At 39.0% G+C, this 21235-nt stretch overlaps 1 protein-coding gene and 2 long non-coding RNA genes across 3 annotated transcripts; all 3 read left to right on the plus strand.

The window, feature by feature from the left end:
• Nucleotides 1–1309: 1309 nt before the first annotated feature.
• On the plus strand, nucleotides 1310–5196 carry LOC134797934 (uncharacterized). The gene is made up of 3 exons (XR_010145138.1): nucleotides 1310–1416; nucleotides 4161–4238; nucleotides 5009–5196. It is a non-coding gene; the product is annotated as an uncharacterized LOC134797934 (long non-coding RNA).
• A 3570-nt stretch (nucleotides 5197–8766) lies between these two features.
• LOC134797935 (uncharacterized) lies at nucleotides 8767–9482 on the plus strand. Its single transcript, XR_010145139.1, has 2 exons — nucleotides 8767–8801; nucleotides 8954–9482. It is a non-coding gene; the product is annotated as an uncharacterized LOC134797935 (long non-coding RNA).
• Nucleotides 9483–17832: 8350 nt separating this feature from the next.
• Nucleotides 17833–20309, plus strand: LOC134798417 (small ribosomal subunit protein uS4). Its single transcript, XM_063770835.1, has 4 exons — nucleotides 17833–17903; nucleotides 18419–18647; nucleotides 18970–19156; nucleotides 20112–20309. The coding sequence occupies exons 2-4, from the start codon at nucleotides 18425–18427 to the stop codon at nucleotides 20284–20286; spliced, it is 585 nt and encodes a 194-aa protein (XP_063626905.1). The 5' UTR covers nucleotides 17833–17903; nucleotides 18419–18424; the 3' UTR covers nucleotides 20287–20309.
• Nucleotides 20310–21235: the final 926 nt, after the last annotated feature.

The following is a 21235-nucleotide window of genomic DNA, read 5'->3' on the forward strand; positions in this document are numbered from 1 at the left end:
CTTACAGCTATTTCATTATTTGTAATTACTTATTAGTATTACCTACCTATTTTTTGATGGAAACAATGCCCATCTAACAAGAAACTTCAATCAATAGGTACTAAGTATGCTATGCTATGAGAGATTGAATTGAAGGTACTTATTTCAATTTCAACAACAGTATTCTTATGACATTATTCATAAACGCTTTTAAGCCCTTGATAATCGATTATCATTATCCGTCATTTTGTCATTTGTGTTTGTTAGAAAGGGACAAATTTAATAAAGGTAGATGCTAAGTTTTATGAATAAGTGGTTTAATATATAAGTCAGTACGTCTTTCCCATAAGGGCACACGGGGCTCGTGCCCAGGGCACCCATCCTCAGGGAGCCCCGAAAGACAGACAGTAACAGTAGGTATATTTGATTACCCATAAAAAATAGATCATCTCATCATCATCATCATCATCAGTCGTTCCCTCAATGCTGAGGATCGTGACATCATGTCCTAATGTTAAAAATATTAAAATATTTTTTCACCAGAATTTTAAATTTCAGCTGCAAACCTTTACATGCCAGACCATCGACATCGAACAGTGTAGGTAAATGGTAATTATGCTAGTTATCTTTAAAAGTATTTTCACACAGACTTCAGAGGGCCTACCGCGAACCACGTTCGACGTGTTGCCTCTCTGTCGCACTTGTAAATTCGTACGTATGTGCGACAGAGAAGTAACACGGCGAACGTGTTTCGCGAGAGGCCTTCAGTTTACCCACGTTTCTCTTCGAATTGGTTAGTCCGAATTGTGATCGTTTTCAGGGTTCCGTCCGTAGCCAAAATGGCAAAAATGAAACCGTTATAGTTTCGTCATGTCCGTCGGTCAGTCCGCCCGTCCGTCCGTCCGTAGATCACAGCCATTTTACTCAAGAACTATAAGATATAAGGATATTAAAATAAACATAGGCTTTTCTATATAAGTTATATAGGAGGCAAACGAGGACACGAATCACCTGTAAATAAGCGATTACCGTCGCACATGGAAAGTCCATGAAGATCTTTTTTTTTTTCTAGATAAATTGCCGCTCCCAACCGCGTTATTGCGGTGCACGGCGTATGGAGTTATACCTAATAGTACTTAATCTAAAAATGTTAATTTAAGGTAGAAGTACTAGTGCTCGACGCTGCACTAGTATTCGACATGGGCACTTTATGTCAAAGTGACAAGGATTAAATTTGAATACAGAAAAATCTTCGCTGTTCAAATTTAACCTATATTACTTTGACATAAAGTGCCCATGTCGAATAATAGTGCAGCGTCAAGCACTAGTACTTCTACCTTATTTCTTTTACAATAATTTAAATTTCAGCTGCAAACCAGATTCAGATCAGATCTTCACATGCCAGAGTACCTCTGTCAACATCAAACAGTGAAAATGGTAATTATGCTAGTTTTGCTTTTAGGTAAAAGTATTTTAGTTTTCACACAGATCTCAAGTAGTTTGTCCACGTTTCTCTTCGAAACCGATAGTCCGATTTGTGAACGTTTTTAGGGTTCCGTGGCCAAAATAGCAAAAAAAGAAACACTTATACAGTAATTTTACTCCAAAACTATAAGATAAGTATAAGGGTATTTTATTATTACATTACAGTCGCAACACCGTAGGGGTTGTAATTTCCTAATTTCGATGCTGGCCTCTTTTCTTGAAGGTTTGAAGGTCGAAACGGTCCGGAAATACCGCACGCGGCAGTTCATTCGACAGTTTGTCTGTGCGGGGTAGGAAGTTTCTGGAGAAACTCATACTTGAGGACTGCCAGCCGTCCATTAATGGACGTTAATTAAGTGGTGTTGATGTACTTACTTTACGCTTCGGTACGTAGTTTAAAATACACTCCATGGGTAGGTAAATAAATAAATAATAAATATTAGGGGACATCTTACACAGATCAACCTAGCCCAAAACCACAGACTATATTTACTTTATGCCAAAACTAAGCAAAGCTTGTACTATGGGTGCTAGGCGACGATATACATTACATACTTATACAGATAAATACATACTTATATACATAGAAAACACCCATGACTCAGGAACAAATATTTGTGTTCATCATACAATGCCCTTACCGGGATCCGATCGGTTTCACAGGCAGGGTCGCTACTTATAACTAGGCCAGACCGGTCGTCGTCGTATGAAACTAAAATTGTTTTTTTCTTGAGAAATATCAACATAAGCACATCATTCGATAGGTCTTCAAAATTACTATTAAGCAAGTTAAGGTTTTAAGCCACATTTTTGTTAAGCTCGAGTACCTACTGATGATGGGATCCATGAGGAATCGAGGGAACTCCTCAAATCTTTAATTAAAGGCATACATATGTGAGTTTTGTGTTTTTATCAACAAATCAAGCATTTACATTGAAAAAAGTGACAATTGATGAAGTAGAACTGCTGATGATGGTCAAGAACGGAACTCTTCATCGACGCATAGCTCACGTTTTTAAGCCACATTTATGTCAAGCTCGAGTTCTGAACATGGGATCCATGAGGAATCGAGAGAACTCCTCAAATTTTAAAGGCATTACGTACAGAGATTTATGTATTTTAATCAGAAAATCAAGCATTTACATTAAAAACTGTCACATTTGATGAAGTGGAACTGCTGATGATTATCAGAACAGAACTCTTGAACGACGCATAGTACACATTTGGCGATTTCGATTTTGTGGGTTAGGTTAGGTAGGATAAAACTGTGACCCTTAGAGAAACGAAATCATCATTATCATCATCATCATCTTCCTCGCGTTGTCCCGGAATTTTGCCACGGCTCATGGGAGCCTGGGGTCCGCTTGGCAACGAATCCCAAGAATTGGCGTAGGCACTAGTTTTTACGAAAGCGACTGCCATTTGTACTTCCATTCCAACTCAGAGGGTAAACGAGGCCTTATTGGGATTAGTACGATTTTTTCCTTCACCTAAAAGCGACTGGTAAATATTAAATGATATTTCGTACATAAGTTCCGAAAAACTCATTGGTAGGTACGAGCCGAGTTTGAACCCGCGAACCTTCGGATTGCAAGTCGCACGCTCTTACCGCTAGGCCACTAGCGCTTCTTAGAGAAACGAAATGCTACTACGAGTATAAAAGTGGGTAAGGTTAATATTAGGTTAGGTAAGAACTGCGACCCTTACAGAAACGAAATGCTACTAGGAAAAGGTGACGAAGTGGATTACTATATATGGTGATCACTGTGATCAGTTAAATGCCAGCCAATAATTTACATATATAAAAAAAAAATATAGGACATTTTTACACAAATTGAATAAGCCCCACACGGGAAGCTCAAGAAAGCTTGAGTTGTGGGTACTCAGACAACGATATAAATAATATATAAATACTTAAATACATAGAAAACAACCATGACTCAGGAACAAATATCTGTATCATCATACAAATAAATGCCCTTACCAGGATTCGAACACGGGACCATCGGCTTCATATGCAGGGTCACTACCCACTAGGCCAGACCAGTCGTCATTCATATATGGCATTTCAGACTGTTTTGAGAAGTCGGTTTTTTTCTATTAAATATTTTTGGCATAGGTACATTTATCTCAACTTAGTAGGTTATTCAGTGGAAGTTTTATCAAAACCGGTTTATCAATAACGTTCTAATGTACGTGTACGTATTAGTATGATAATCTCGCTTATTGATAGGTACGAACTACGAGTGTGGTATCATTGGGAATTAAGAAACGGGGCAAAACATCTTAAAGTTCATACCCCATGCAAGTTTCATCGAAACCGGTTAAATGTGTGCGTCCGCTTAAGGATTTATACGGAGATGGTCTTCGCATGCTCTTTAATAGTTTACTTGAGGATTCTTTACCTACTAGGTATTCGGTAGTATGCGAGATTTGCTCTCACGCGGACGTCGATATGCATGTCTTCAAGCAGGTCATTAGTATCAGCTATTACTAGGTAAAACATAGATCGGTATAAAACAGATAAGAAGTTCAAAGTAAGGTATTTAAACGGTCTAAGTCTTACCTGCTTGGTTAACAGCTAACTACGACTGACAAATAAAAATAAGTGAAGGTACTAACTATTAATGTTTTATGTTGGTACCTATGTTTGTAATTTATTTTTAAAACTTATTTTAACGTGTGAAATGTTCCAGCACAAACTTCAGCTACTGCATCTACGAGTACAGGCCAAGCTTGTCTGAAATCTGGAATAAGCATTCGACCGGATAAAGGTAAGCGTAGAATTGAGAAAAAAAAATGTTATTGGCTCAATTAATGCTATTGCCTATTGAGCATGCGACTTGTCCACCGAACAAGAAATGGTTATGGTTCAAAACCATACATTAGACCAGACAAGTAGAGTCCGTATAAGTGAAGCCTGCAGTGAAGTATGTAATTTAAGTACAAAGGTATTTAATTTATAGGACTTGACCGATTATAAGGTTATTTACTATAAGGGCCAGGTGTTCAAAATGATCTTAACGCGACTTTTATTGTTAAGAGAATAAGTGCGTATCAAGATGGTATCAAGGTAATTTTGAACACCTCGTCCGCTTAGCAACATCTGCTGCTGACTGTAGGAGTATCAAAAAAACTCTACCTATGTTGACGAGCTCTTATTTATTACTAACTTACATTCCATGCTTGATACGTTCACGACAGCACGGTCATGGTACGATACTGCATGGATGGGTAGAGCATTTACGTATTTTTAGTCACTCGCGCGACGGGTTTCCGAAAGCTTCATCATCATCATAACCATCATATCAGCCGAAAGACGTCCACTGATGGCCAAAGAACTCCCTCAACGATCTCCACAGCGGCCGGTCACGCGCCGACCCCATACAACTCCATCTTGTAGAGGGCCTTCCCACGCTGCGTCTTCCGGTCCGTGGTTTCTAGAGCTTATAGGTCTCCATTTTTAAGTAGGTAGGTACTAATACTACTAATAAAGAGGCGAGCAGCTAGTACCTCTATAATTATGCGGATTATTTGATTTCAGCGGCAATACCAGCGAAACGCCCCCGCTTTGCTGACAAACAACCTGGCGGATCTAGGGATTCTCTAGTTCAGCGGTCGGCAACAAGCGGCCCGCGAGCCCCCCTGGCTATTTTGTATGTAATATTGTCAAACAACAATGTCTGATTAAAGTCACACATATTAACAAAAGTGCGGCCCGCGTCAACTTCCTTAACTACTATGTGGCCCTTGGCTGCTTAAAGGTTGCCGACCGCTGCTCTAGTTCTTGCTTCTGATAATCGAAAAACGCAGCGAGCCAATCAAAAGACTAGGTAAGTGAATATGGTATTGTTACTCGTATTAAAAAAATATGTTTATCTCTCAGCAGTTTGAAACATTAATTCCAAAGTTATTGGTTAATATTTACGCACAGTATATTATTATCTCATCTTCGTTTTAAAGGATGTATACGGCGGAATAGTACCAAATAATACTTTTTAATCTCTGCCTGCATACATACCATTGCTTAAAACAAGCCTAATTTCATCCACTTGGTAAAAGGCTCTCATACATCTTTTAATTTTTCCGCGGATGTACTTATGTTTGCATTGTACGAATGCATTTAAGAGACCAAAGATTTCTACGGAGTTTCATTTAAATTAATTTTACTTGTTACAGATTACAATACAACGAAGAAAGAATTGCTGAAGAAGCTCATGAAAGTGAAATCGAGTTTACTTTATTAAGAGTCTGCCTAATAGGTAGCTTAGGACTTTAACCAGATAAATTGTTTTTAAATCCATCTTTGAAACATTACTGTCATGGTAAATTATGTAGCTACTTACAGTACCTACATTTACTGCCATCTTTCGACAGAAGATTAAACCTGTTAGAACGCCATTTGACTTTGATCATTATTCTTTCACTGATATTACAGAATAAGTAATAGTATTTGATATGTGTAAACTTGTTAAATATTAATATTAACACCATCTACTCGAGAGTAGGCCAAAGGTATGGTGCAAACTTTTCGAGCGATGGCGCCATAACCTGTGGCCTACAGTCGAGTAGATGGCGTTAATTTCAATATTTAACAAATTTACACATATCAGTGAAAGAATAAAAGGGCTCATTTAGTCGATGCGAGAACTCGCATGCGAGTTTCATTACATTGCGGTTTTTGATCGGTCGGTTGAATTGGACTTAACCAACAGTCCGCAATGTAGCTAAAATCGCATACGCTTCGCGCGCCGTCTTAATCAGCCTTATGGATCAAAGTCAAATGGCGTTCTAACAGTTTTAATTTTCTGTGGAAAAATATTGGCAGTCAATTTACAGTGGCTACATAATTTACTTTGACAATCCGCCTCTATACACTCTATTTTCATTGATGGACCATATTTAGTACAGGCTATGTAACTATGTTTGTACGGGTCAAATCTTGCAAGTTAAATTTGACCCACTTCCCGACTTCCAATGAAGCTGGAAATTTGTATACATAAGTAAGGCGAGACAGGAGGTGGCCATAGGAACTCTGTGATAAAACAACGAAACCTAATTGTGTTTGGGGTTTATAGAATTGTCTCGATGAGTATTAGTTGCCCGTGGAATAAAAGTACAGTCAGCGATAAAAGCTTGTACCAAAAATTGTTTTTTGCCATAAACTTATTATATTGGTTAAAGTTAGATCTATGGGTTCGTTTTGGTAGGGTCTTAACTGAATGAGTTTTATTTTATGCGTATTAACTTGGAGATTGTGATTCTGTAGCCATTCTGCGTCAGGGGTTAATGAGGATCAGCTCATAGCGTAATAATTAACACACACACTATCACACACAGCCCACAGCTGATACGGCTTAAAGTATATAATAGACCTAGGTATATATAATTTCGACTGTTGAGTTGAGTGTGTGACGGTAATTCAGTTAGTTCCTACTTCCTTTTTACAGTTATATTTGTGTTTACCTTATCCTATTTAAATATATTAATTCTAAGATTAGTTTTTGAAAAATCTTTAGACAAACATGTTAGATTTTGTAACGAGTACAGTGTATCCGTTTGTAAATTCTACCAGAATATATTTTGTACAGTTCAGTGTTTAAAAACATAGGTACAGCATATTTGTACATTCAGTATTCAAATTGTGCAATAAGAACAAATATGTATATATATATATATATATATATATACATATATATATATACCATATATTAAGTCTGGCTATTAATTCAGCTATTCATAGTCTCACGTTCATACTGCATGTTTGGTACCTGGACGACGGCACCATCAGCGGAGACTCACATACGGTTCTGGCAGACTTATCCCTCTTCTTCAGTCGGTCCCTCAATACTGAGGATCGTGACATCATATCCTTCTGTTGAAGACCAGGCTCCTCCATAGGGTTCTGTTCTCCGCCAAGCGCATGGCCTCGTGCAGTTTTAATAGCATAGGTGCCGTAATTTGAGCACACCATCTAGTAGGAGGAGGGCCCTGAGGTGTCGTTCCTTCAACTTTTCCCGTTATTATTACTCTTTCCAGGCTATCCGGAGAGCGACGTGACTTATCCCTAGTTATACAGAAATTTAGCGCCATTGACTTAACTTCGACAAATGTGAATTGTACATTTCCGAAAACGTAGAACCCTCTTTAGCAGCCCAGGTACTTCAAAGTTTTTCGAGTTTAGATCAGATTCAGATCGTTTAGTCAAAATTAGTAGCCATTCGGCCTTATTTATTTTAAAATGTTGTTGTTGGTTCCCAAATTTACGTACTTGCTCCGTTGCTGCGCTATCTGGAAAGTCGCTAGTTTAGTCCAACCTATCGATAGTCTCCTTAAGTCACAACTGGAATCGATTTTGAATGTCCGTTTGAATGAACCGGCTTGGACCCAAGATTCTTTGCCCATTAGGTTTGGCGGTTTAGGAACACGCAAAATATCGAGTATTGCTCTGCCGGCATTCTTGTCCTCAATCCATAGCACGTCTGATCTCGCAGGTAAAATCCTTAAAATAACAAACTGCGAGGTCGCGTGCTTGGATGAGGCCAAGAAAGCCTGGCTAGCTAAACTGCCAGATGTGCCACCTAGACCCGAGAGGCAATAAGGGCCTGGGACAACTTAGCCCCCACTGCCGTTCTAAAATCCCCAATTGACACTTCGTCGGGAAGGGACCACGCAAGGCTCCTAGCTGTGACCAGAGTCTGGACAATGAACCTTTCGATTTCCAACTTCTGAACTCTACGCTGAAGCTATGGGCCTGACTGTTCGGCAGTTATTTTTGCACAGTATCGTTTTGCTTACACACAAATCGTCTACACTCATGACTTGTTACGTCTCGCTTCTCAAAAACCGAATCTTTAACCTACCTGTTCCAGAAGTCTTCTCCGCCTTCGGTAAACGATTTGGGGACCACCTTAAGGCTTCAACCTACAGTGCCATGCTAAAGCATTGTTATCTCAAATCAAAGACAGATCAGTTATTGAGGCCAAAAAGCTTACCTACACTCTTCTTCAATCACTTAACTACGTGGAAACAGCTAGAAGCTATACTAAGTAATATTTTATAATGTACGCAAATATTTAAGTGTCATTTTTAGTAATTTTGTAACTTGCATGCTATACCTATTAAGTAACTAAATTCAGATACTGTACAAATCTAAAGGCCCCTGTACGCAATGGGCCAGCGCCGGCCAGTCCAAGGGACGCAGCCATGCGGTAGAATGAGATAGCAATATCACTTGCTCCCTTTAACGCATAAATGCGGCCCCCAGAATGGCCCACGCTGGCCCATTGTGTACAGGGGCCTTTAGATTTGTACAGTATCTGAATTTAGTTACTTAAGTAGCTAACACACTATCGCACCGCACCAAGGTCATTGTGGGACGCACCCATAAGTAAGAGGGAGACAGCGATATCTCTTTCTCCCTCTTACTTATGGCTGCGTCCCACAATGACCTTGGTGCGGTGCGATAGTGTGTTAGCTACTTTAATAGGTATAGCATGCAAGTTACAAAATTACTAAAAATGACACTTAAATATTTGCGTACATTATAAAATATTACTTAGTATAGCTTCTAGCTGTTTCCACGTAGTTAAGTGATTGAAGAAGAGTGTAGGGAAGCTTTTTGGCCTCAATAACTGATCTGTCTTTGATTTGAGATAACAATGCTTTAGCATGGCACTGTAGGTTGAAGCCTTAAGGTGGTCCCCAAATCGTTTACACAATGGGCCAGCGTGGGTCATTCTGGGCCCCTTAGGCCATTTAAGGCCCCTGCCTTAAATGGTTCCCCGCGATACAGAGCGGCTACCGCGAATACCGTAATTCGCAAATTGCGGGGATTTTTCTCTTTTACTCCATTAAAGGTGTAATTAGAGTGACAGAGAAAAATGCCCGCAATTTGCGAACTTCGATTTTCGCGGTTATAGCCCAGGTCTCACCTAGTGCGGGGGCCCCTGGTAAATATGTATACCATAGTTTATTGGTAAATACATTATTTTATTTTACTAATTTTATGGCTGCACGCCTATCCATCACCCAACAACGGCACTTTCATCGAGCCAAACACTCAGAATTGCTATCGGACTCCGGGTCGGGGCCGATGTATGTGTGGACCACAGCTGTGCCTCTAGTGGGGCCCCTGTTGATCGCCTTGGCCACCACGGACTCGCCTGCTCCTCGGGCGCCGGCCGCCTATCCCGTCATGCCGCGCTCAACGACATCCTGAGGAGAGCGCTCGTCAGCGCCGACGTCCCTGCGGCTCTGGAGCCCCAGATCGCAAGGGACGACGGCAAACGCCCCGACGGGATGTCGTTGATCCCCTGGCGGATGGGCCGGGCGCTGGTGTAGGACGCCACCTGCGCAGATACGCTGGCGGTGTCCTACATTTTAGCCACCAACAAACAGGCTGGGGCGGCGGCTGACGTCCGAGAACTCTTCAAGGCGAATAAATATAGTTGTCTCGGCGCATACTACGAATATGTAGCCTTTGGCGTCGAGACACTAGGTCCATGGGGTAGGGGGGCTCGGGGACTCCACAAGGTGCTCAGTAAATTCCTAAGGGAGGCCACAGGTGATCCTCGCGCAGGCAGCTTTCTCGCGCAAAGATTGGCCATAGCAATCCAGCGCGGGAACGCTGCCTGCGTGATGGGTACCCTACCAAGGGTGCAAAATTTTTAGCTTCAGTTATCTTAATTGTAGTTAATTTTAGTTTTATATTCATTTTAGAACACTTATTATTTATAATAAATGAGTTTTTGTATATACCAAGTATCAACTTAAGAAATTAATAAAGTTTGTAATAAACTCACAGGTGTTTTATTTTCTAAGATAAAAAAAATTAATGAGTTTAGGACGGTTTTTATCGGTTTAGGAAGTCACTATTATCGATTTTTCACAGCACTACTTTCTATCATGTCGGTTATTATCGTTTCGAGAACTCACTATTATCGATTTTTCACAGCACTGCTTTCTATAAACCATAGATAAATATATAGATAATATATTTCTTTATCTGTGCTATAAACAATTTTCTTTATGTTGGTATGAATAGATGCTCATCAGTCATACATCAGTCAAGTCCTGTCAAAACCAACCGTTTGACAAAAACGTACTATGGAGTTCCTTCTCTTAGAACGTAGTGATTATATGTGACGTCCCACGGTCAAAGGTACCTTATGGCGGGTATGGAGTTATGCATACCCCAGTAATCTACAATAAATAAGCTATCGATAACACAAAAGATCAACCTTCTAGGTTGCGTAGTTACAGAGATATGATTTTTTGAAAATAATGTTGGGAAATGAGCAACTTTACGATAGAGAAGTTTTAAGTTTAGCCGCCTAAAAAACTATGTTCCTGAAGTAAGTTACATAGTTGACTACAAATAATAATACCTTATATATCTGAGATTAAAAAAATATTGCGACTTGTTCTGTAATGCGAATAGAAACTTTTGATATCGACTGATTTATGTGTATACTAACCAATCTCTTGAAAATAAAGTTTTATTTCATTTTCACGATTGATTGCAATGAGCTCTCAAGATATAAATTTTATCTATTAGAAAACGACACTGACAGACAGTTTAAGCAATAAACAATACCGATTTAGAGGTGAAAATGTATTTTCTGACTTTTTCATATAAAATCACAAAATTGAATATTTTTACTTTTAATGTGACACACAATCAATTTTTCTGAGCACATATGAAAGAAATTCTGCCATTCAAATGAAATAAATCCTAAAACCCCAACTAAATACTATATTTAACCCCTTATGCCACTTTAAACTTACATAACAATAACAGTATTTGCTCCATACATTTACGAAAAGGTACCTTATGGAAATAAATCTAATAATACATCACTACAAAATATCAATCATATTACAGTTTATCTTTTATGAATAGAAAATATTAATTTACATTAAACTGCCCCCAATTTAATTAGTTCTTCGTCATAATAATCTTAAAAAAGACCAATAATTTGTATGTAATGAAAAGGTACCTTGTGGTCAAGTTACATGATGAGGCATGATGATGATGGAACAGTTAGGATAAACTAATAATATTTTGAGGTTAAGATGGTATAAATCGTCTATTTCTTATCAATAATATATTTCGGTTGCTATTGAAGATAAGCGGCATTGAGGTTCAATGACCTCAGATATTCCATAAGGTAATGCGTCGGGTATTGGCATTTTTCAGCAAACCAATGGCTGATTTACTGCATGCGACCAAACCAAATGAAGATTATTCTAGTTAAGAAAGACTTGACGAGAGTAACTTTGGTATAATAGCAGTCTACTTGGATTTGTGATGTCGGTCTATGTACGGTTATAATATTTGCGAGGCGCCCCAACCAGAACTGAAATTATCAAATTAGTTTTGCAGAATGCTAATACAGTTCTCTACCAAACTTCTTTTCCCGTATTGGCTAGTTTTTTTGGGAATTTTCAATCTTTTTTCCATAAGGTACCTTTTCTACTAAACTCTGAGACGACATTACTAGGCTTATAACTAACTTATAACAAAAATAAAAACAGGTAAACAAACGTTACGCATTAAGGTTTCAGATCACACAATAAAAAAAAATTGAGCATTTTTTCACCTCTTTACAAAACATTTAATATCTCCGAAACTAGAAACCCTCATAAGGTACCTTTTCCCGTGGAACGTCACATATGCTCTTTGGATCAGAGCAGAAATCGGAATGAACGAGTACATATGTGTGTGACAGCTAGCCATAGATAAATAATTCACCAAAGAGTATTAAGCTGTGTACATATTAAGACGTTTTTGTAAGGCATAATCTTCAATATTATTTAATTTAAATGTAAGAGAAGATGAGGGTCACTTTAACTTACCTACACTTTAATTCAGGGCATTCATTGAAAAAATATGAAGTTACCAAGGTTACCTGGTCACTTCAACCAAGCATCATAATACCACAGTACACTAAGAACAGTAGTGAATCTAAGGCCGCTCGGCAAGTTATTTGCCTACTCTTGCGTTGGCGCTTAGGGTTGTCACTTTTATTTTTAGTTAAATATTATTTGCATATTATGAGTAGCACTACGTTTCTATTTATTATAATATAATGAAATGTTCTATCAATTCATAAATGAAGTATAAATAAAACGCTTTTTAAATATTAACATTAGGAAATGGCAGTTATTAAAAAAATTATAAATTCGATACAGAAAAAAATCCTCCGGTTTCTGCATGTTCGGAACGCTTTATTGTTAGCCGTTAAAGTAAAGTAAATTCTCATCCTTACGTATAAATTTAGTAAAAAGGTTTTAGGGAAGCATGGGCAAGTAGGTATTATGAAGAATGACAAGTCCGGGTTTGAGGAGTCGTTATTGAGACACTATATTTTTTTTCTACTGTATGACTGTAATTTTTGAATTAAGATTTCTTATACCAAACTGCAAATGGGTATTTTTAATGTACGGGCTCCCAACTCAACTATAATATTCATTTCGATACAGTTTAGTCAACTATAATGAAAATGACCAATTACAGCTCGCCGCGGTCAAGAGGGCGAAACAAAACCATAGCTCAAATTAATTATTAATTTTAGGTTGTATAGTAGAAACAATTGGGTAATAAATCAGAAACGCGCATGTGATACCCTTAATATAGCAACATCCATAGACTACGAAAACCACTTAGTGTTGCTTGTTAGTCTCCATGGGCTACGGTGGCCAAAATCGGGAAAACAACTGTCTAAAAATTGAATTTAGCACGGAGCAAGTACCAGGGCCTCATGAGTTACGAGAAGGTGTCATTGACCAACCAACGCGGCGGCCGGGGCGCGTACCAGTATTATGAAGGTATCGCGGCTGCTCCCGTATCTTAGCTGTATAAGTGTATACTTTTGGTTTGGTTTGTTTGTATGATTCTACTAGTTTAAAGTATTATTTTTGTTGATTCGTAGAAAAAGTATTGTATTCAATAGTGATATAATCAAGCTTTTCAATCTAGTACCTTACTTATACTATTGCCTCTGTTCATAGTCATGATCAAAAAAATTAAGGCGTACCGTCAGAGCAGACAAATGCGAGCGGGCGGGTAGCGTACTCGAATGCGCGCGATCACAGTCGCGGTACGGCCCACACTGCCGCCACCGTATTCCCCCGTATATTATGCTAATGTGTGCGTGGCAACGCGTGCGTACACGGCGCCCGGCGCGCACGCACACATTCAAGCCGGCAGCGGCACATTTCTATGAAGATTCACTACTGTTCTTATACTGTGATAATACTCTGTAGTCATCTATTGCATCTTAAGCATAAAGCAGATTTGTTACAAAATGTGTAATTTAAGTTTCCAAACATAAGGAGTTAACTCCTTTTATCTTTCCTATATAACTTTAATTAACTTACAATAAACATTTCTTGGGTAAACTAAATCTTTTTAGTTTAGATTAACAGTAATTTGTCTAATTTAACCCTTGGTACCTATTTTATTTCATGGTGCTAAGAGATTCTATTCTTCTATTCAAATTATAATTTGTAGGGTTCTGTGGCAGGCATAAAATAGATTCTTTATGTAGTTTGGCCCAGGACTGACTGTCTAAAGACAGAGGGAATCATACTCTTTGTCTTATGCTAAAGCTATGAGTATAATTTTCTTGGATCTGACTAACTGGCTAGTTGTGTTTGCCAGGCTAAAGTTTAGGAAATATGTTTGAGAAATATACCACAATTATAATATTGTTATGTTGTGTATGTTATGTATAATTATAGTTCAGGGATACTCTTTACATGCTAGTTTGGTAACATTTTGCTCATGCTGCTGTTTTGTGTATGGGCTAAAAATGTTACACATATCGGCTAAATTATATTTGGTATGCTGATAATTAAACAAGGCATTTATATATCAGGAGAATACTGTTAGGAAATTTTATACAAGTTTATGGACAAATAATATCATTCTCAGACGAGGTCAAGTACCTGGGGGTCACCTTCGACCAAAAGTTAACTTGGAACCCTCACCTGAGGAACATCATACAAAAAGCAAAAATGGCCATGTGGTCATGCTGTCGCATGGCAGGAGCGAGATGGGGCATAAGACCCAAAATTGCTATGTGGTTATACACAGCTGTAGTGAGGCCAATTATCACCTACGCTTCCGCAGTCTGGTGTAACAAAACCAACCAAAAGACGGCAATAGACACATTAAACAGCCTGCAACGCACGGCTTGTTTAACAGCAACAGGCGCCTTCTCCTCGACACCGGGAGCGGCCCTAGATGCACTGCTGGATATTATACCACTCCACTTGCAGGTGCAAAAGGAGGCCAAGCAGTGCGTCTACAGAATCTGCACGCTAAACAGGCCAAAATGGCGCTCTCAAGCATTAACCAAACTAAAGGCCTGGGTTTTTGCAAATAGAACCCTTAGCATGCCCACAGATGACACGCACACTCAATGTCACTTTACTAAACTGTACACAGTAGAAATACCTCCTAGAGACAAATGGACTAACGACCAAATGTTCGTCGAAGAGGGAAGCCTTATTTGGTATACGGATGGTTCCAAGAAAGGCAATGATGTAGGATGTGGGATCTATGGTGAGAGACCTAAGCTCAGAGCTAGCGTCAGCATGGGCACACAGGCCTCAATCTTCCAGGCAGAAGTCTTCGCCATCAACAAATGTGCGGAGATCAACCTGGATAGAAACCTAAGACACCAGCATATCTACATCAACTCAGACAGCCAGGCTGCTCTGCTGGCACTAGAATCAAAGAGCATATAATCACTACGTTACTAGAATCTCTTGAGTCAAACTCAAAACTAGTCCAGAACTGTAAATTTTTTTTTTTTTTTTTTTTGACGTTAAGATTCTGTTTATTCAGAGACCAAACTTTTATATCCGCAACGCAGGCTTCGTCAGGTAAACACAAATTTACAATCAGCTACAGGCATCGTCACAAAAAACTACAGCGATAAAATCCGCAACAGGCTTCGTCAACTCAACTACTCTAAAAATACACATTAATAAGAAGAAAAAAAAAAAACCTACAAATAAAATACACCCTCCAACTCACCGCCAGCAGGCAGTGTACCCAACAAGCTGGCCGCATTTCCCCGTTGAATAGCGATGCTAATTCTCTGGGCAAAATACTGGCCAGCCCTTTGGTCACCCGAGGCGTCGACCAAACGCGAGGCCAAATCCTTATACTAACTGTAAATCAAACCTAAATGCACTGGCTTATTCCAACAAAGTCATACTTAGATGGGTACCAGGGCACTCCGACATTAACGGAAACGAAGAAGCGGATGAACTTGCTAGAAAGGGCGCAGACACACCCCTGGTCGGCCCAGAACCGTTTTGTGGAACCACAAAACGGGATGCATATTCTCTGCTCAACAACATAGAAAAAACGAGAGCAATCGATTGGTGGAAGTTCGTAAAAGGACAAGAACACTCGAAAGCTCTAATCAAAGGGTTCAACAGCAAAACTGCTAAGGAGCTTCTAGGGCTCAAAAGACACAAAACTTGTGCGGTGACTAGAATTTTGACTGGACACTGCAAGTTGAACAAACACATGTTTCAAATAGGGAAAAAACAAGATGCGACATGCAGGTTCTGCCAAGAGTCAGAGGAGACTGCTATGCACATCCTCTGCTCCTGCGGACCACTAATGTCCAAAAGAAGTACCTACCTAGGGCGACATATACTGGAACCCTATGAGGTACAGAGCATTACGGCCCAAAGAATCTGGAATTTCCTGGATTCAACGGGCATTAGTAATGAACTTTAAAGGGCCGTCACAATAGATCACAGCTTGGTCGAAGCGACAGTCAAAGGCCCACATAAACATAATAATAAATAATAATAGGAAATTTTATTAACTTGCACATTAGGCTATTCAAGACTTGTCATTTTGGAAATGTGAAAATACTTTTCTAACATTATACCTACACTGCGTCTAGTGCTCCATATGAGTGCTGACTACATTATTTTCTTATATTGAACAAACAGGTATGTAAAGCGACTTTAAACTTCTTTTAAAAAGATACATAGGTACAGTCGACAGAAAAAGTTGCTAAGCGGGCCAGGTATTCAAAATTACCTTGACACACTCTTATTCTCTTAATAATAAAGTCACGTCAAGATCATTTTGAACACCTGGCCCGCTTAGTAACTTTTGCTGCTGACTGTACCTGTTTCAGCAAGTATAAACTAGGATTTCCCATAGGTATATATGTGCAGCAGCTGAGAGCATGAAACAAATTAGCCTAAATAATATATTTTCTTGATGACTAACATAAGGACAACTTATACAAGAATAATCTATTCCATCAATATTTAAGCTCTCAATATTTTTATTACATTTTTAAATAATAAATTTAGTTTTCGTCTTGGTTGAGCTGTACACGTATATAAACCGCCGTAGTAGTATTGTCTGACTGAACTTCTGAAGAGAAACCTACTACGAACGCCTCATATTGAGCGAGATTTAATCCTGCAACAAACATATGTAAGGATTAGGTAATGTTGCGAGAGAACGGCGATATAATCAAAGTTCTTAATACTGTTTTAAAAGTTTACCTTTGTAAATTATGTAGTCGAATCAGTCGCTGAAAATATTCAGATATGTGGGCCTATGGACGGTTTCCAGGACACAATGTGTGGTCTTATTGGATAGATTTAGGCATACGTTTTAATTTTATTTATGCCTTTTAACCCTAAAACAAAAAAAAACTGCACATAATCTTAAAAGTTCCCAAGTTCTTCCCATGTTCTTCCAGTACTTGTCATAACCTAAAATTTTAGTAATGTGTACTATCAACGAGTATGATTATACATTGCAGGCTTCGCTTTGTTTAAGGTAATGCACAATCTTATTAAATATCAGAAAATATCACAGGTCACAGCAGAAATATCTCTTGAAATAAAAACGATTCAGAAATTTCAGAATGTCAACAAACAAGTTGGCCACAGATAAAACACAGATGACACGCGATTTTGGAATTATTCGAACACAGTGTTGCTAGCCCGCGATTTTTCAAATTTGCCGCCTTTTTCTACTGACAAGATTTGCTTGACGCAGTATAAATTCCAGAGTGTTAAAAACAAAACTTTGTCTATAACTTTAGTATTACCAAAAACATTTGAATTCCAAGAAATAAGGGTAAGCGACTAATTTTTAACCACAAAAATGTAACCTAAAGAAAGCGTTCAGAACAAAAAGTCGTGTATGACTGCACTTATACAGTTTTTTTAATTATTTCATCTGGTGACTGGTCTACCGGAGCATCTAAACAAACTCATCCTAATTTAAAATTAATTACTGTATTTATTTAATTTGGGGAAATTGATTTTGTAATCTTGTAACCCACTTCGTTTCCACCCTGACAAATTTGACATTGACGTTACCGCCATATTGCATTCTTTCTGTTTTGATCGACGAGCCGTGCTGACGGAGCGAGGTGAATATTACAAATTGTTTAATTTAAAATTAGAAATCGGTACAGAAAAGAACTGCAAACTTATTTGTATTACTTAATTTGCACGCAAATTATTATAATTATCGATCGTTTCTGTGATTTAAATGGATTTCTGCGGCATAACCTCAAAATTATTTCTGGGCCTTTGAGTAGAACATGTCGTTATTTTATTTATTGACGATCATGTATGGACATAAAGGCAAAAGCAACGCCACGAACATTGATTCCCAAGCGTACACCCACTAAGCTTCGACTACCGCCGTGGTCGGAGTATATGCGTTTGCAACGGTTCGTGGCTACAAACCCCCCCTAAAAATAAATTTGGATTGGATGTGTTTTGAGCGAATAGTGTAAGCATGTTTTCGTGTTTAATTACTATGTCTTTCTTTCTCGATCGTGTTTTTCTTTAAAAAAATGTAATTTTTGTTTACATGTCCATGATAGCACATGTAATTATAACCCCACCTAGTATAACATTATCAACTTATCATCCCCAGCTCGTCATGGTGAACAACCGAGTGCCCTCTGTCTTTTCAAAGACTTATGTCACGCCCCGGCGTCCCTTCGAGAAGGCGCGCCTGGACCAGGAGCTGAAGATCATCGGCGAGTACGGTCTAAGGAACAAGCGCGAGGTGTGGAGGGTCAAGTACACGCTGGCGCGCATCCGGAAGGCTGCCCGTGAGCTGCTCACCCTCGAGGAGAAGGACCCCAAGAGGCTGTTTGAAGGTTCAATTTGCCTGTCTATTAGTAATGCTTTCCTAAGCTCCATACATATCAAGTTGTCTTAATTCTGTTGATTTGGCATTTTCACATGACTACTGAGAAAGTATGAGCTATCCTGCTCTGAGCTTTTTAACCTAGATATATTTTTAGTTATATATTTGTATATATTATATTCAAGCAATAATATTGACTCTTAATGATGATTTTAATGACACCTCTTGTCAGACAAACCTTTGTTGATACTTTATAAATATCTGACTGAACAGCATGTCAATCTATAGCCTCTCACCATGCTCTAAAACTAACATAACTGTATAATTTGCAGGCAATGCCCTCCTCCGGCGTCTGGTCCGCATCGGAGTGCTGGATGAGAAGCAGATGAAGCTGGATTACGTGCTCGGTCTGAAGATCGAGGACTTCTTGGAGCGCCGCCTGCAGACTCAGGTGTTCAAGGCTGGTCTCGCCAAGTCCATCCATCATGCCCGCATCCTAATCAGACAGAGACACATCCGGTAATTATCAACAATTCCTAAAATTATTAATTTTAAGGTCATAATTTCATAAATAAACCATTTTTCATAGATTTATTGATCCAGGCTAAAATAACAATAAATATTCATAATGTAATAATTTATGAGTTCAACTTCATATTTCAAAGAAAGTATGAGAGCTTGACATTATTTTAATTTGCAAAATACACTTTTAATATATCCAACTTCACAAAAGGGAGGAGGCTCTCAATTCGTTGGAACCCTTTTTTCATATGATATTCCTTCAATACACATTCACAAATGTAGAATATTGTTGTAGCATAATGTTATAAATTTCTCATAAAAGCATTATAACACAGGTGAATGACTAGTCCGAGCTGTGAACGCTTGGCTTGAACCGCACTTGCACTGTTATCATAAAGACCACTTGGTCAACCTTGTGTTGATTTCAACGTCTTGAAATGTTGTCTCTTGTAGACATGATGCAGGTAAAGTACATGCTACTTTATAAATAATTTTGTCATGGCACCAAAAATAATGGATGTCATCAATACAGACTTGAAACAACTTGTGTAGTTAATGACGTTAATGTGGATTTTATATTTTTGTGATATATGTGTTTCTGATAAGGACTAGACCAATTAAATAAATCCCCATTATCTTGTCGTGGTCGGGCCAGGATCCATGACGCAGGAATCTTTGTGGATCTCTGCCTGATTTGGCTTTGCTGCCGATCATACTCTTTTGAGGGTTAATTCCCACTAGTTAACCTGAAAATATTTTTTTTTTTTAAACTTGGTGGTAACTAGTGGGAACAACCCCTTTTGAGGTGTATTCCCATTTGTCTTCGCTCCACGTGACCGCCACCATTACATGAGGCGGGGTCAGATGGGAATAATTTCTATGAATGCACCCATTCCCATCTGTGGCTGGTATCACTAACAACAGTAACTAATAAATAATGTAATTTCCTCAGCGTCCGCAAGCAGGTGGTGAACATCCCATCATTCATCGTGCGGCTGGACTCTGGCAAGCACATCGACTTCTCGCTGAAGTCTCCGTTCGGCGGCGGCCGCCCGGGCCGCGTCAAGAGGAAGAACCTGCGCAAGGGCCAGGCGGGCGGCGCCGCCAACGACGAGGAGGAGGATTAAACAATAAATGACTTCATTTAACACGTTCTTTTATTTCACTATACAATTAGTATACATCATCTGACAATTTACAAAATGCAGTCTTGACGGCCTACTTTTACTGTAGTAACACGTGTTTTGATTAAATTCACATATTGGCTGTGCAATATGGAATATTAGGCAAAGCTCTGCGTAGGTGACACCTTTGTGGCACATACAGTAAACAAACCACATTGACACATCACACGTCACGTCAATCACATGGCCTACCGCGAAACAAGAAAATCTAAATTTCTTCATCTAATCTCTATCACTCTTGCATATTCGAGCGATAAAGAGGCAGATAACTAAATTTCGATTTTCTCGTTTACCGGTAGGCCCTTGTTAACAAACCGCCTTGATACATCAATGTCATATTTTATTGTCTGTGAAAACTTGTCAAAAAACAGTTTAAAGTAGCTAACACACTATCGCACCGCACCAAGGTCATTGTGGGACGCATCCATAAGTAAGAGGGAGAAAGCGATATCTCTTTCTCCCTCTTACTTATGGGTGCGTCGCACAATGACCTTGGTGCGGTGCGATAGTGTGTTACCACTATAAGGCACAGTATGTATAAGTTAGTCTATGAATTTACTGAGTCGGTAGTGCTGCACTCTGGCGGCAGAACTGCAGTAATATCCCCTATGCGTTTAGTGGGTATCTGAAGATTCTCAATTTAATATCAAAAAAACTTATCCCGTTACTTTGGTGGACTTTTTTGCCTCGTGCATTGAAACCTCAATGCTCAAGATTCCAACTATGTGAACCACTGTCTACAAACGTGAAACTAGTCTAGAGGTTGGCAAACTTTTGAGAAGAGCCAACTGCAGTAGAAATCACCAGTTTAAAGAGCCGCAAATGTTCACAGTGGTGGAAGAACTCTCAAGGGACAAAACATTAAATAGCCGCATGCGGTTTGCCGACCCCT

This window comes from Cydia splendana, chromosome 16 (assembly GCF_910591565.1).
Source record: "Cydia splendana chromosome 16, ilCydSple1.2, whole genome shotgun sequence".
Classification (NCBI taxonomy): Eukaryota; Metazoa; Arthropoda; class Insecta; order Lepidoptera; family Tortricidae; genus Cydia; species Cydia splendana.